Here is a 13,756-nt window from a genome sequence, read left to right as displayed (position 1 = left end):
GTCACTCACTAGACTTATAAAAGTAAAAGTCAGTCATTGTTTATTTTATTATTTATTAACTTTTCAAGTCTCATCAGTCATTATGAATATGATTAACTAGTTAGATCTAGACTTAAGACTAGAATCTAGTAACAAGATATAGCCATCAAATGACTCTAGAGTCTAGATCTATCTAGGTAATTACTAAATTATTGTTAGAACAAAAGTCTAGATTTAGAGTCTAGACTGTCGATGGATCCTCAAAATGAAACCTTACCCTCGGACTCAGACAAACAGCAGTCTCAGTCTGATTCTAAAACAAGTAATATTTCCACAAGTATCTGCAGTAATGAAAGCTGGATGACCAGTGGCAGTGTGAGTGGGAGCGGTGCCACAGTTGGTGATGGGGACAGATTCATCAATGATGGTGACCTAGACAATGATAACACAGTAAGTGAGGAGTTGTCTAGATTTAGCTCTCCCTCACAATCCCAGAGTTCATCCTGCACCAGTATAACAAACCCATTCTATGATGGACCCATCACCATCATGAGTGAAAGTACCTCAGGTATCAATGCCTCCAACAATCAAATAATGTCAGGAAAATTAGCAGAAGTAGGTGGCAGAAGCAATCAGAGACTGCCTCAAAGTTTACATCGAAAAAGAAGCTCTGTCACGGCTAATACTGGCCCCAGGCAAGCTGCTAGCCAATCTACAGGTATACCAAATCAAAGTGTATCAGGAGATGCTCCAACAGCAAGCCAAGCTGAAGAAAAAATTCAACAAAGAGTGATTATTATCTGGGATTTAGGTTACCTTTTGACCTGTCAAGGCTTCTTGCAGTTCTTGCAACTGGTAGGTAGATTTCTAATGTCTTTGCAATTAAAAAGTGCAATAATTAGATTTCACTTTATAGAGCTATATTTTATACAAACATTGCTTTAATGCCTAATTTCTAGGATATTACCTATATAATTTACTATTGATAGAAAAGTAAATTACTTGATGAAAGCCTTACTAGGCTGTGTTGTCTGTTTATCCTTCTGTCTGACACATTTAGGCCCCAAAAACTAAAAATGTATTGTTAATCCAATTTATCTATATTGTATTCATCATATTAAAAAAATATGTGCATCAGCAACTTCCACCAGAGAATGCCAACCACGTCCTCCAAAACTGCACTCTCTACCAAGAGGCTTGTATAAGACACTGGCCCCAAAACACCCCAATAGAAAGAAAACTCTATGGAGAGCTCCCTGATTTGGAAACCACTGCGCAGTTCATCTCATATATTGGTATAGTCATCTGAATGCTCCAACATAACAATGAGAACGAAGAAGAAGAAGCAACTTCCACTCTTCTAAAAACATACCCCATCATTTGTAACTTTTTAAAATTTGTATGTATACAAGTGGAAACCTTTTTTAAAATGAAAATTTAAAACATTTAAAAGTTAAATGTATTGTCTTATTGTGCCAACCGTAAGCACAGTTTTGAAATCCTGATTTCACTATTATTTTTATTGTGATTAAAATAGGTGCAACTTTTACTTATGGTCTATAGCTAGCTAATTTGGATGGCTGCCTGGTTGTGCGGTTTGCACGCTGGACTGTCGTTCAGACTTATCGATGGTCCCGGGTTCAAACCCTGCCCGCTCCCATCCCCCGTTGTCCTGCGGGAGGTTTGGACTAGGAAGTAATTATCTTCAACTGTGAAGGAACATCCGAAATAAGTAAAACATTTTACAAACATTTGGGTCAAGTGAAGATCCTCATTTGTCTCCTTTAGATTGTTACTCTTTTGAATGCAATATAGGTTTGTATTTTTGGTGTGATGGAATGTGATTTTATGTGATAGATCTGCAGGGCTACTTACAAGCCTTTGTAGTATAAACCCTCTTCAGCATTTTTTTAAATTTATTTTAATTCTGCTAATGAATCATTTAGAATGACCACTTTTTTACTTTAAAATTAAAACAATTTATTGGCTTGTCTTAGAGTCTAAAGATTAATGAGGAATGCAGTATTTTCCATGTCTTAGCAGCCCCAGCTGCGACCTACATATTTTGCAACATTCATCACAGACATAACCATATTCTGCTTGTGGTCCACTTTCTTTTCACCTGTCCTGGGCGGTGGATTGCACAACTTATACAAGTAATCTTTTTTTTAATGCTGTTTATTCTAGTTCATGACAGTTGCTGCCCTTGTTTGTTTGGTCAGTGCTGGAGGTAAAGATGGAGGACTCCTCAACCTTCCCCTGAGCTGGCATTTTAGAATCATGCTGTTTGTGTTGGTACTGACTCTACTCGTCACTGTGGCACTCCTCTTTGGAAATGTCACTTCCTTGATTTCTATATTTGGATTTGAGTGGACCTTTTTTGTGAGTACTCGTGTTTTATATAAAATTTATACCTCACAGTTTTTAAAGTAGTTTGTAGTTTCTTTTACAAAGCTTATATCAACTTACTTTGTCTGTATGGTAAAAGTTTCTATACATTATTTCTCCCACATCCAATCTCGAATCAAGCTGAAATTTTGCACAATTATTTCTTTTACCTGACAGCACAAGAATCTATTTTTAAAATATTAAACAATTAGATAATTAACTATTGGTAATTTTATTTATTTATTTTTTAACTAGGGAAAGAAAAAATAGCACTTGACTAATGTGTGATGTGGTGGTATAAGTTGAATTAGCCCCTTTTATACTTTGTAGGTTGCTGCTTTAATGTTTGAAGTTTGCGGAGGTTTTAGGATGCTTGAGCTCTCAAGTTCGAATTTAGGTTTTTTAACTTTTGTTTTTTAAATACATTTAAAAAACGATCATGAAAACATTCACCAAGATACCCCCTTTCTCTTCCCCCCCCCCCCCCCCCCCTTTACCAACTGGTCTAGTCAAGTGATAGATCATAGGGTATTGATAAAGCTAAAAGCCTGAAATTGCGCTAAAGAAAAACAACTGGTAAAACAATTTCTAATCGCACAGGTTTATTATTGTTAGTCTAAATCTATTAAAACTTTAATAACATGACTGATACAAGATAAGCTTTGTTGTTTTTTTTTTCAAAGTATTTTTATATATTTTCTTGTGTTTTTTTTTTTTTTGAGTAGAACATGTGTAAAAAAAATATTTTTATAAATGTATGTTGAATTGGCTTAAAAAAGGATATGTTCTTCTTTTGCTTCTTCCTTCATTTCCACATTAAGATCCTTAGCTTCGAAGAGAAACTGGCCCGGTGGGAAAACATTCAACTTGTTCTTTGATAAAAGTTGGCTTTAATTCTTTTCCCTTTGCTATTTTTTCATTGGGCTGAATGTTTCTGTACGGAAGGCAGCCAGTGCTGACACTTGATTTCTTGTTGATGGACCCTCTGTATGTTAATAAACATCCGCCTTGCACTTACATGATCACGTCACCTTTTAATATTTCTTGCTCTACAGTCTGTATAGAGCCAAACTACTGTTAATCATAACGACTCTGGACCAGAAGAATTTTTTTTTTTACATTCCGATGGTCTAGAGGTTACGTTCGCTTAGTGCGTTATCGCTAGGCGGTGTTGTCGATTCCGGGGTCACTGTTTCGAGCCTTGGTCGGCGCAGTCCCTTATTTTCGTCGCATTTAATTCACTGCTTTCTGTCATTTAAAAACTTGGCCCCTGGTGCTATTCATTTATGTTTAATATGTGTATGTATCACATTTGTTTCAGCACCTAGCTTCAACTCTATGTTTATATTCATAAGGCACAATGGACAATTTAGTTGTTTTTTTTATTTCCCAGGACATGGTTGTATATTCCTTATTTGCTTTTCTGTACCTTGTGGGTTCTTCTCTTGTTGCAAGTGCATTTGACTTCTATGAAAAGATGAAAACAGATGTCTCTAAAGAGACTATAAGTCAACTTGTCACTTCAGTGGTTTGTACTTTTTTTCTTCCTTTTTTTTTTTTTTTTTGGTTGTGTCGCTGTAGTTTTTTTTTTTACTAAAATTTATTTATTCTTAAAGTTAAAAACAAATTTCACATCAAACAATTTTTTTTCATTAAGCGAAACTATTATTCTTTCAGATTCTAGGCTATGTTTGCATGTTGCTGAATGGATTTTCTGCTTTTATAAGCTACAGAAAGTGGAAAATACAGTATCGTTTGTATCGACGGAGAAAATTGATTGAAGAAGATGAGATAGATCTTTAGAATTATTTAGAATTATGCTTATTTTACAAAGCTTTGTAGTAATATTTGAAATAGACTGACTGAAAATATGTCCTGCACTAGAATATAGTGCTGTTAAATTTGTATTATTATATGTAGCTGTTTCAGAAGTAATTTCACTTACTGAAATTTGCTTAATCTAGATTCACAGTTACTATTATTCTTATGATATTACCTGTATGAATAACAATTCGCTAAAGCTTTTACTATGTCCCAATCACCAAATAAATATGCTAGCAAATGACATCAATGCGGGGAGGGGGGGGGGCTGCTGTGTTGTGTTGCTCATCCTATGACTTGTTCTTTTATTGATATCCCCGAGAGCAAGTGCAGATACTCTAACCCCCCACTTAAAAAATTATGCATACGTTTTAATGTATTAAAATGTGAAGCATATTTTATAGACAAATTTCAAAGTGCAGTGACTGTTATATTTTTCAGAAAGTAATTAGACCTGGTTTAAAAAAAAAAAAAGTTGCTTTAATTGATTTCTTTTTTTTTTTTTTTTTGAATGCTTTTTTTTTATTTCTCACCTGGATTTTTTAAACTTTTTATTTTATTGTCTGTATGTATTAAAGGTAATCTTTGGAATTGAAAACAATTCCTATATATGTATAAAAATAACCAAGAGCCTTGTAGCTTGTGCTTCATTGAACCATTGAAATAAAGGAAAAATAATCTACTTCATACTATAGCTTTCATAACCTACTAATGTGCCATTATCTATACTAAAAAAAATATCTTATTCCATGGTTAGTCTTTCTGTATTTCTGAAACCTCAATATCATGATTTGATATTAGTTGACAGCTGTCTGTTTTGGCTGAAATTGTGTTCAAAGAACACTAATTCATGCAGCTTTATAGGTCTGCTATCCTAAAGTTGAGTTAATACAGAACTGTAAGTTGTTTACTTCTTTAGATTCCCAAGGCTATTCCGATTTGATTATTCATTCAGCTAAAAGAAAATAAATGTAAACTTTGGATGAGAGCCTTTTTGTATGGTACAGACTTTTTATGATAGGTTCAATGCTTTTCTAATTCATTTGGTAACACAAAACTCCAAAACTTAAAAATGTTTTTAACGGTTATCTTTCTTCCATTTTTGTATTTTCAACAAAATAAAAAGTGTAAAGAGGTTTTCATTTCCAAAGTTCATTTATATATCTTTAGAGGGAAATGGGGTGGTGCTGAGTGGTAAAATGCTCGACTTCTGAACCTGGGGTCCTGTGTTCAAATCTTGTTAAAGACTGGTATTTTCTGGATTTCCAGGACACCCCTGAGTCCACCAATTCTAATGGGTACCTGGCTTTAGTTGGGAAATGTAAAGGCCATTGTGCTACTCATTAATAATCTGCCCTATAGATTGCAAGGTCTGAAAAGGGAACTATGGGGAAAAAAATTAAATGTAGTAAACTCTGTTGATCTGCAGTATTTCCTACATAGATGTCTATATAGTATTTTCTAAACAGTTGTTCACCCCTGCAGCAGTAAATGTTATTTTTATGTATTCTGATACAGATTTCTTTTTTTCAATCAGTTTAAGCTTTAAGTGTTAAGCTACCTAATTTGTAGTAGTTTTTGTTTAGTTTGAACATGATTTTTATGACTTTTGGTCTGAGGAAAAGTTGTCATGAATCTAAGAAAAGTTGTCTTTTGGTTCTCTAAAATGTTGTCTCTTGGCTCTGCGAGAAGTTGCTTTGTGCCGAGCACACTAAAACTGTGATATTACAAATATTTGTTTCCTCATTCCAGAACTTGAACTTGAGCTGTAGGCTGTGTCCCTTTGTCACTTTCTCTATGTTGTGTTGCTGAGTTCAATGTGATCCCTAGTTCTTATTTATTATAGTCTGTAATTGAGTTTTAACTTGTATTTGGCCTGATGCTGCCAAAGCTATTTTTCCAGCTTTTTATTTTATGGGTGCAATTTTTGTTGTGATAAAACCATCCTTTTCGTTTTTGAGCTTGTATATTTTTTCCAAATATTCATATTCTTCCTGTATTTTCGCCTTTGAGTGTAACTTATAAGATTAATCAGTGGGGGCCCAACATGTAACACAAGGTAGATGGCTGTAGCAGTGAGGTGCTGAATAGACAAATTGGAAATGCTATACTTTACATACATTACTAATTTCTGATACTATGATTACTATTATTATTATTATACATAATTAAGAATTAATACATAGTACATTTATTCAACTAGATCAAACCTAATCACTAAGCTAAATGACAAAATGTTGGTTTTCATAATTCTAATTGTGGATGGATTCCACCTGAAGCTGTGCCTAAAATTATTATAAAACTGGCCAGTAACTGTAATGTTTGTTTTAAAATATTTTTTTTTTTCTGTTTTTATATTTAAAAATTTTACCAACTCATTATATTGTTTAATTATAATAAATTCTAATATTTTTAGCCATTTGTGATATAGTTATTAGTGTCTGTATTCTCAATAATCTAGGTGTTTTAAGTTGTTTTGTGTTATATTGTATGGTTAAGATACATCAAAGGAATTTTTCAACCTTTGTTGAACCAATATCTTTTAATTCATTAGCTGCAAAAATTTTAAAATGTGCAATTAAAAAATTGTGTGCCATAAAGAGTTTTCTGTAATAAAAATTATTTATTTTTTGGATTCACTGTCATTATGGAATGATTGTTTTGTAATTCTAATTCCAGTCGTTGTGTTCGTAAACTTGGACATTATGTTAATCACTGAAAATTTTGAACTGATTGTGTAATATATAGTTTGTTAAAAAAATGTTGAAAAGTAATTCTACCAGGCTAAACAAGACAGGGATTAATCAGTATGCCTAATGTTAATATAGACTGTTTAAAATGTACCTTATTAGATAAGATTAATTATGCCCCTATAAGATCATATCACTTATGATCCTATACTATCCCATACCCTTAACTACTTTGAGGATCGCCAGGTGCCGCTGATGTTAAGGAATACTCATTTGTGTAAATCTTTTAATGTTCTTATTTTCATAATGTACTTGTATACATATAATATATACATTTTTAAATATATTCATTAAATATGAAATTTAAATATATAAATACTGACTATATGTTATGAGAAATATTGTTTTTAGCTTTAAATTGTGCATCTTTCAACTTTGTATACAAACCTACACATCGTAACCCTTGTATTAGTTATTTAGTTATACTTAGATATTTGCATGTGTCTGTACAGGCTAGATGCAGATGACCTGTTACAGTATTAATGTACATTTTTTCTAGTGCAGTGGCTCCCAAACGTTTATTTTAATGGAACACTTCACACATTCTTAGCATTTAGCTGAACACTTAGGTTGTTTTTTTTTAATGAGATTAATTTATGTCTTGGACTACTAGTTAATTATTCCAGTAGTCTCCGGAACACATATTCAGGCCTCATAGAACACTAGGGTTCCCCAGGACAGTGTGGGAAACACTGTTGTAGTGTAATGATTGATGGCTGCATCAAATCCGTTATATGATTTCACATAAATTATGTGAAATTTTTAACACCAATTTTTTTAGCATTTAAAAAAAATTTGCATTGATAAAGGACTGTTTACCAAATGTAATAATGAGTATGTTATTCATGTTTACATTACTGTTTTCAAAAAAAAGATATGAATGAAATGTTTAAAAAAAAATGTATACTTCTACAACTATAATTCTGTTAACTTTTGTTGAAAGTATTTTAAGCTTTAATTTTTTTGAAGACCAAAAAGTACAAATATTTTTTATCATGACACTAAAAGATTCATGCATTTTATGATACACATCTTGTTTTCTTGTTGTTTTTTTTAGTTTATACATTTTCCTGTCTGATTACATCTATCAGATAAATTTGATCCAACATCAGATTGGGCAAGCATAAATCATCGTTAAACATACTCATATTCTTAGTATTCAAACCTCAAAGCAATTTTACGTTTTAGAAAATGGGAAATCATGGTGATTTGTTCTTAAAGTTGATTATTGTAGAAAATATACAAAGTTATAATGTTATTGTAAAAACTCAATACTGTTTTTATGCCCATAGAGATGGGAATTTTCATTTTTCATAACAAGGCTACATGGCCAATGTCATATGCTGAAAGTGTTGATGATTTGACATACTAGTGCTGACATTAGTTGCTCTGTTGGTTGCTATTAACAGTAAAAGTACATTACCATTGTTCAGATGTCGCACCCTGACAATAAGTAAGAATAATAAAAAAAGTAACAAGGATGAACATTTCTTATCCCATAAGATAGGACGAATCGTTCAAGTGCTTTTTCTTTCCCTGTGCCATTGGAGAATGGAATGAGTTGCCTGAGTCAAGCAGGAAGCCCCACAACCTAGCAGAGTTTAAGTCATTGATTAACATGCATGACTAGATTGACACATGAAATGCGTGGGAGGTAATAATCTTCTCTTTTCAATTAACATCTGTAACCTATAAGATAAGAAAAGAAACATTAATGCACCATTATTTGAGTTTACCATGAACAGACAGACAACACAAAACTAAAACTGCTTGCAGTCTTGTCAAGGTTTTGTTTGCAAATCAAGTCAATAATATTTGAAAATTCTTAAATTGCTCATCCTTTAAATTGCTTGCAAACCAATCTATATTTGTTAAAGAATTTCATAATCCATTTGTTTAACATCAACATTTTATGTAAATATGCACATTTGACACAGTTTAAAAAAAAAATACAATCATCTCATGAAGGACAACATTTTTTTAATTTTTGTGTGTGTGTGTGTACACATTTTTCATTCACTTTGTTTCAAATATATTTTTTGCAAATTGGTAAACTTAACTCTTTTAATTTAAAGGTTTGATATTTCAAATTAAATGTACACATTTTACTTTCAGATTGTCTCAAATATATTTTGTATATTGAAATGTACAGTCATATTTTTATTTTAAAATTTAGAAGCTTTAAAAATATTTTGGTTTTGTTACATGTGCTTCCTATCTTTAATACCTTGTCAGTTTTGTTTTTTTTAATTCCATGTATGATTTGTTTGTAGTTGCCAATTTTCTTGGTCTCATCTGATGTAATGTGAATATATATCTTTGTTTAAAAGTGGAGCTGTTGCCAATTGTGTGAATTTATCAATTGCTTCGTTTTTAAATTAGGAACACAGTATTGTATTGTGGTGGTGTTTTTTTTTTAAACTCAGGATGGGGTGAGTGTAAGAGTTTGGTAATTATGTTGTCTGTCATGAACTCCTCAACTGTTGGCCAGTGGAAAAACATTGGAACAACCAACACAAAGATCTTAACATCTCAAAGGGGAAACTTTTGCCAGTGTATTTGTAGCATTACTTCTTGTATGTGGTAAGGCTTAGATCTAGTAGCAGGGTTTGCTGTGACTATTTAGGGTGGGAACTATTGAGACCACATGGCCTTGACATTCACTTCTACTGTCAAGCAGATCAGAGGCTTAACTTGTATTGCTTACGGTAGGGTGGCTCCTGATAAATATTTAGTATAAACAATATTTGTCATTTTTTAGTTTTCTTTCTATTAGTTTCTCAATTTGAAGGTTGTCACAGTAATAGGCTCTTTGTTAACATTGTAACTGGATTCTACACTGCTAAAGAGTGCACAAAAATTAGTAGACTCTCCATGGTTTTAAAAATTTATATTTTATCTATGCTTCATATTTAGTGAAGCAGATACACTGATAAGCATGCTATATATATGGATTTATCTCCATTTTATATAAATCTCCCTATCGGAAAATTGTTCACCACATGTGTACATAGTGTTGGTATCCATGTTGAAGCATGTTCTAAAACATAGCTAACTAGCGAAATATAGAAAATCAATTTTAAAACAAAGCTTTTGTAAGGAAAAGAACTCAGCATTTATAATGTTATCTCTCAGTACTGTAGAAATTATTTCCTTATTTGATATAAAACAAAATAATTATTACCAATATAATTAATGGACTAATTAATTAGTTAATTTTTGATTGATTCATGCTTTGTTAGGTACAATAAATAATTGTTTAAAGTTTCAGGTTGATCTGAGAATGGGTGTGGAAGAAATAACGTATTCAATTATCTAAGGAGATGAAACCCTACATATTTAGCCATATATGGGAATGGTGAAAAATTAGTTTTCCTTGTTGGTATCAGACAAAATAATTAATTACCAATAATTAATTGACTAATTGTGTTTTTTTTATTGATTCATGTCTTGTGAATAATTTTGCAAAGTTTCAACTTGATCCGAGAATGGGTGTGGGTCTACAAAATTGTTACCAGACTGAGTGAGTTGATATAAGATTTGTAAAAATATACATTTATCAGCTATCCATGGTGCATAGCATCCTGCTTCAAGTTACTAAGATAAAAACTAAAATTGTATTTCATAATCCAGTAGATCCGCTAAGTTACATTGATTCTTAATTACATAGATACGGTGCTAGCTCTGGGATGAATAATTAGGAGATGCAAATTAGTGAAACTGTTGTTTTTTTTAGGTAGGATTCACTTTTCTTTATGTAACATGATAGTATGTCTTTGTACAGTGATGTTCAGTGCAAACAAATATATGTAACTATATTATTGTTTAAGAAAAAAGTTTTACTTTTAGATTTTTTTTTTTTATTATGTTATGGCTTCAAAAGTTTTGATTTACTGATATTGTTTTAAGTCAATTTGTCTGTTTGTTTAAAAAGTATTATTTTCAAGAAATGTTTAACAAATTAATAAGTCATAAAATGAAATAAAAGTTACGTTGTCGATATAACTGAATTTTGCCTCTTATTATGAAAATATATCCATCCCTCCCAATGGCGCTACAGCCCATGTAGGGCTCTGGCCTGTCTCAGCACATTCAGATCTTTCCTAAGCCTTTCTTCTATACGCCCACATCGTCAATCCATCGTATTTGTGGTCTGCCTGCCTTTTTTTTTGTTGTCGGTATATAATTTTCGCCCCTCCTTTCTCGGACTTTCTTTCAACATAGTCTGTTCGTTATATATATATATACATATGTCCCTCATGATATACTGGAAGAACGTCATTCGTCCCTCATGATATACTGGAAGAACATCATTTGTCCCTCATGATATACTGGAAGAACGTCATTTGTCCCTCATGATATACTGGAAGAATGTCATTTGTCCCTCATGATATACTGGAAGAACATCATTTGTCCCTCATGATATACTGGAATAACGTCATTTGTCCCTCATGATATACTAGAAGAACATCATTTGTCCCGCATGATATACTGGAAGAACATCATTTGTCCCTCATGATATACTGAAAGAATGTCATTTGTCCCTCATGATATACTGGAAGAACATCATTTGTCCCTCATGATATACTGGAAGAACATCATTTCTCCCTCATGATATACTGGAAGAACGTCATTTGTCCCTCATGATATACTGGAAGAACGTCATTCGTCCCTCATGATATACTGGAAGAACATCATTTGTCCCTCATGATATACTGGAAGAACGTCATTTGGTCCTCATGATATACTGGAAGAACGTCATTTGTCACTCATGATATACTGGAAGAACGTCCTTTGTCCCTCATGATATATTGGAAGAATGTCATTTGTCCCTCATGATATACTGGAAGAACATCATTTGTCCCTCATGATATACTAGAAGAACATCATTTGTCCCGCATGATATACTGGAAGAACATCATTTGTCCCTCATGATATACTGGAAGAATGTCATTTGTCCCTCATGATATACTGGAAGAACGTCATTTGTCCCTCATGATATACTGGAAGAACATCATTTGTCCCTCATGATATAATGGAAGAACGTCATTTGTCCCTCATGATATACTGGAAGAACATCATTTGTCCCTCATGATATACTGGAAGAACGTCATTTGTCACTCATGATATACTGGAAGAACGTCCTTTTTCCCTCATGATATATTGGAAGAATGTCATTTGTCCCTCATGATATACTGGAAGAAAGTCATTTGTCCCTCATGATATACTAGAAGAACATCATTTGTCCCTCATGATATACTGGAAGAACATCATTTGTCCCTCATGATATACTGGAAGAATGTCATTTGTCCCTCATTATATACTAGAAGAACATCATTTGTCCCGCATGATATACTGGAAGAACATCATTTGTCCCTCATGATATACTGGAAGAATGTCATTTGTCCCTCATGATATACTGGAAGAACATCATTTGTCCCTCATGATATACTGGAAGAACATCATTTGTCCCTCATGATATACTGGAAGAACGTCATTTGTCCCTCATGATATACTGGAAGAGCATCATTTGTCCCTCATGATATACTGGAAGAACGTCATTTGTCACTCATGATATACTGGAAGAACGTCCTTTGTCCCTCATGATATATTGGAAGAATGTCATTTGTCCCTCATGATATACTGGAAGAACATCATTTGTCCCTCATGATATACTGGAAGAACGTCATTCGTCCCTCATGATATACTGGAAGAACATCATTTGTCCCTCATGATATACTGGAAGAACGTCATTTGTCCCTCATGATATACTGGAAGAATGTCATTTGTCCCTCATGATATACTGGAAGAACATCATTTGTCCCTCATGATATACTGGAAGAACGTCATTTGTCCCTCATGATATACTGGAAGAACATCATTTGTCCCTCATGATATACTGGAAGAACGTCATTTGTCACTCATGATATACTGGAAGAACGTCCTTTGTCCCTCATGATATATTGGAAGAATGTCATTTGTCCCTCATGATATACTGGAAGAATGTCATTTGTCCCTCATGATATACTAGAAGAACATCATTTGTCCCTCATGATATTCTGGAAGAACATCATTTGTCCCTCATGATATACTGGAAGAACATCATTTGTCCTTCATGGTATACTGGAAGAACGTCATTTTCCCCTCATGATATACTGGAAGAACGTCATTTGTCCCTCATGATATACTAGAAGAACATCATTTGTTCCGCATGATATACTGGAAGAACATCATTTGTCCCTCATGATATACTGGAAGAACGTCATTAGTCCCTCATGATATACTGGAAGAACATCATTTGTCCCTCATGATATACTGGAAGAACGTCATTTGTCCCTCATGATATACTGGAAGAATGTCATTTGTCCCTCATGATATACTGGAAGAACATCATTTGTCCCTCATGATATACTGGAAGAACGTCATTTGTCCCTCATGATATACTGGAAGAACATCATTTGTCCCTCATGATATACTGGAAGAACGTTATTTGTCACTCATGATATACTGGAAGAACGTCCTTTGTCCCTCATGATATATTGGAAGAATGTCATTTGTCCCTCATGATATACTGGAAGAATGTCATTTGTCCCTCATGATATACTGGAAGAACGTCCTTTGTCCCTCATGATATATTGGAAGAATGTCATTTGTCCCTCATGATATACTGGAAGAACGACATTTGTCCCTCATGATATACTAGAAGAACATCATTTGTCCTTCATGGTATACTGAAAGAACGTCATTTGTCCCTCATGATATACTGAAAGAATGACATTTGTCCCTCATGATATACTGGAAGAACGTCATTTGTCCCA

The 13,756-nt window shown here is 33.3% G+C and overlaps 1 protein-coding gene across 1 annotated transcript; it reads left to right on the top strand.

The window, feature by feature from the left end:
* On the top strand, nucleotides 1–4,688 carry LOC106074301 (uncharacterized). The gene is made up of 4 exons (XM_013235051.2): nucleotides 1–834; nucleotides 2,167–2,361; nucleotides 3,761–3,895; nucleotides 4,045–4,688. Exons 1-4 carry the CDS (start codon nucleotides 232–234, stop codon nucleotides 4,168–4,170), a joined length of 1,059 nt encoding a protein of 352 aa, XP_013090505.1. The 5' UTR covers nucleotides 1–231; the 3' UTR covers nucleotides 4,171–4,688.
* Nucleotides 4,689–13,756: the final 9,068 nt, after the last annotated feature.

This window comes from Biomphalaria glabrata, chromosome 7, assembly GCF_947242115.1.
Source record: "Biomphalaria glabrata chromosome 7, xgBioGlab47.1, whole genome shotgun sequence".
Lineage (NCBI taxonomy): Eukaryota > Metazoa > Mollusca > Gastropoda > Planorbidae > Biomphalaria > Biomphalaria glabrata.
The sequence above is the reverse complement of the archived record's forward strand: the minus strand, read 5'-3'. Positions and strand labels throughout refer to the sequence as shown.

Coding starts and splice junctions, on each gene's coding strand:
- LOC106074301 (XM_013235051.2), top strand. CDS start 232: ATGGATCCTCAAAATGAAACCTTACCCTCGGACTCAGACAAACAGCAG. Junction 2,362..3,760: donor GATTTGAGTGGACCTTTTTT/GTGAGTACTCGT, acceptor TTTATTTCCCAG/GACATGGTTGTATATTCCTT. Junction 3,896..4,044: donor GTCAACTTGTCACTTCAGTG/GTTTGTACTTTT, acceptor TTATTCTTTCAG/ATTCTAGGCTATGTTTGCAT.